Genomic DNA, 2,529 nt, shown 5'->3' with positions numbered 1-2,529 from the left:
GGTATTTTGATCTTCAAAATATATACTAAGAATACATACAATATTTAGGGTGTAAGACATTAAATGATGTGGGCTTAAGTAACTTATAGAATAGTGGGTGTAGGAAATTAAATATAATCAAGACTAGTAAGTTGGGCTTAATAAATTCACCCCTTACAAATTAAATACAAGAATTAGCCCATAAGATGTCTTAGAAACAATATATATATATATATATAATGTATGATCAAGAATGTGGGCTTGTAGGATTATTTAATTACAAAGGTTGTAAGGGTCCAAATTAAATAAAATCCCTTACAAGAATAAATTCAATTAGTTGGGCTCTTGATTAGAATAATTAAATTAGGCTCAAGAAATATATACATATATATATATATATATATCAAATTGAAGGAATTAGCCCAATTGGAATTAAATTAAATTGCCCAAGGAATTAATTATCGAACGAAAGGCTTGAACGAATTTACGGGGTGTTACAGCTACGCTCCAGGTCCTCCTGCTCCAGTCTATGCTCCTGACGCAACCATGCTCCTGACTTTTGTGTATATATATCTTTTTATAGCCATGATAGGTCCTTAGTTGGCTAGTAAGGTTGTGCTCTGAATAGAAGAGAAGTGCAGGTTGAGGTCTACTATGATGTTGTTGTAGTATGTTGGTGTTGTAAGTTTAGCCTTAGCACTTAGAGTGGAGTTTGTCAAAGAGGTGATAGAATTCACTCTAGGTGTGGCGGTAGCACCCAGTTTTCTGTTGATAAGATGTAAGCTTCCGTAGCGTTTGATTACGCATTTGTAATAAATGTTAAGGTGTAGAAAACCGGGGTGTTACAAATGGTCAAGCAAAGATAGGAAGAGAAATAACCTTGACAACATTGCCAAGGATCTCCTCTTCAGAGCCATAGATGAGACTATCTTCCCCAGAGTGAGAAAATGCAAAATGGCCAAAGAGGTATGGAATACCTTAATGCTGATAGGTGAAGGAGACGAACAAGAAAAGGAGAACAAGCTCACCGTGGCCATGAAGAAGTTTGAAGATTTCAAGATGAGGCCAGGGGAAAGCATCGACAGCATAGAGTCTCGGTTCACGAAGCTTACAACCGAGATCAGCGATCTTGAGAAGGAAATACCACAGAAAGAGCTAAATCTGAAGGTTCTACGTGGCCTAACCAAGGAGTGGGAAGTGAAAGTGATAACAATGCGGGATCACAGAGATCTAAGGGAAACCAAAACCGACAAACTCTTCCGGGATCTCAAAGCTTTTGAGTTCGAGATGTTCCCAAGAGACGAGGACATGGTGGACAGACGAAATGTGGCGCTTGTCGCCGATCAACCTACCACTTCGTCCAGGTTAGACTCGAACCCGAAAGATATTTTTACTGATGAACAATTTGCTCTTTTTATGAGAAAGTTCAGGAAATTCATGAAGAAGAATCCAGAGAGCAACATTAGTTCACCTTCCTCCTCAAGAAGGAAAAACGAGAGATATCCATCCAGAAGGATGGAGGAGGAGAACCAGGGCCTATGCTACAACTGTAGGAGACCAGGACATTTCAAGGCTGAGTGTCCTTATCCTCCTGTAAGCAAATATCAAGGCCAAGAAGGCAAAGACTCCAAGAAGGTGGAGGAGTCTAGGGATAAGCCAATACAAAGAGGCTTCAAAGGTCTATCAAAGACACATTCGCGCTGGAAGGCGCTTGTCGTCAAGGAGATCGAGAGATCAGCCGAGGAGTCTAAGATATCGAGCTCCAGTGAAGGCAGCAGCAGCTCAGAAGATGAGAGATGGCTCATCTGCTTGTACACCGAGGAAGAAGAGGATCAATGCTTAATGGCTATTAACAATGAGGTAACCTCTACTTCCACGTCTCGCTGTTCTACGTCTACCTCTCGTTGCTCTTCTTTCAGAAGCGATGAGGATCCTTTTGAGATCATGGAAATGCTCAGAAAGAATCTTAACATCGCTAACAGCACTCATGATAAAGTGATGAAGGAAAACAGGAAACTAATTGCTGAAAGAGATATGCTTAAGAATGTCTCGAAAGATAATTCAGAGCTTACTCTCAAAGTAAGCAACTTAGAAGCTGAAATAATCCAACTCAAAGGAGAGTGCAAAGCTCGAGAGACTCGAGAATATAATCTTAGACAGGTCATTGCATCATACACCAATTCCTCTAAAGTAATGGAGAAAATGGTGAATGATCACAGACCTACCTGTGATAGAACCGGTCTCGGGTTCCGTCAAGACAGTCTCTCGAGAGCTAAGCAGACCAATGGTTTGGGAACTTCAAATAATGAAGGATCTCGACCCAAACCTAACAAGGGTCATAAAGGACCATCTAGAGAGACCAGAGTAGCTATTCACAAACCGTCCCTATACACCAGAAATGGGAAGTATAGGAAAGCTGCAAGGAATGGCTGGGTAAAAATTATCGAGAGGTCACCTAACCACCTCTCGCAAAGCCATTCTAAGTACAAGAAAAGCTACACTCCATATAATGCGGCTCAAGGCAAATATTGAGGGTCTGAGATCCATAGA

General features: G+C 40.8%; 1 protein-coding gene across 1 annotated transcript; it reads left to right on the top strand.

The window, feature by feature from the left end:
• Positions 1 to 795: 795 nt before the first annotated feature.
• LOC116001225 lies at positions 796 to 1,445 on the top strand. The gene is made up of 2 exons (XM_031241114.1): positions 796 to 1,182; positions 1,410 to 1,445. The coding sequence occupies exons 1-2, from the start codon at positions 796 to 798 to the stop codon at positions 1,443 to 1,445; spliced, it is 423 nt and encodes a 140-aa protein (XP_031096974.1).
• Positions 1,446 to 2,529: the final 1,084 nt, after the last annotated feature.

Source organism: Ipomoea triloba, chromosome 13 (assembly GCF_003576645.1).
Source record: "Ipomoea triloba cultivar NCNSP0323 chromosome 13, ASM357664v1".
NCBI classification, from domain to species: Eukaryota; Viridiplantae; Streptophyta; class Magnoliopsida; order Solanales; family Convolvulaceae; genus Ipomoea; species Ipomoea triloba.
This window is presented reverse-complemented; position numbering and strand designations above follow the sequence as displayed.

Coding starts and splice junctions, on each gene's coding strand:
- LOC116001225 (XM_031241114.1), top strand. CDS start 796: ATGTTAAGGTGTAGAAAACCGGGGTGTTACAAATGGTCAAGCAAAGAT. Junction 1,183..1,409: donor CCAAGGAGTGGGAAGTGAAA/GTGATAACAATG, acceptor GAGAAAGTTCAG/GAAATTCATGAAGAAGAATC.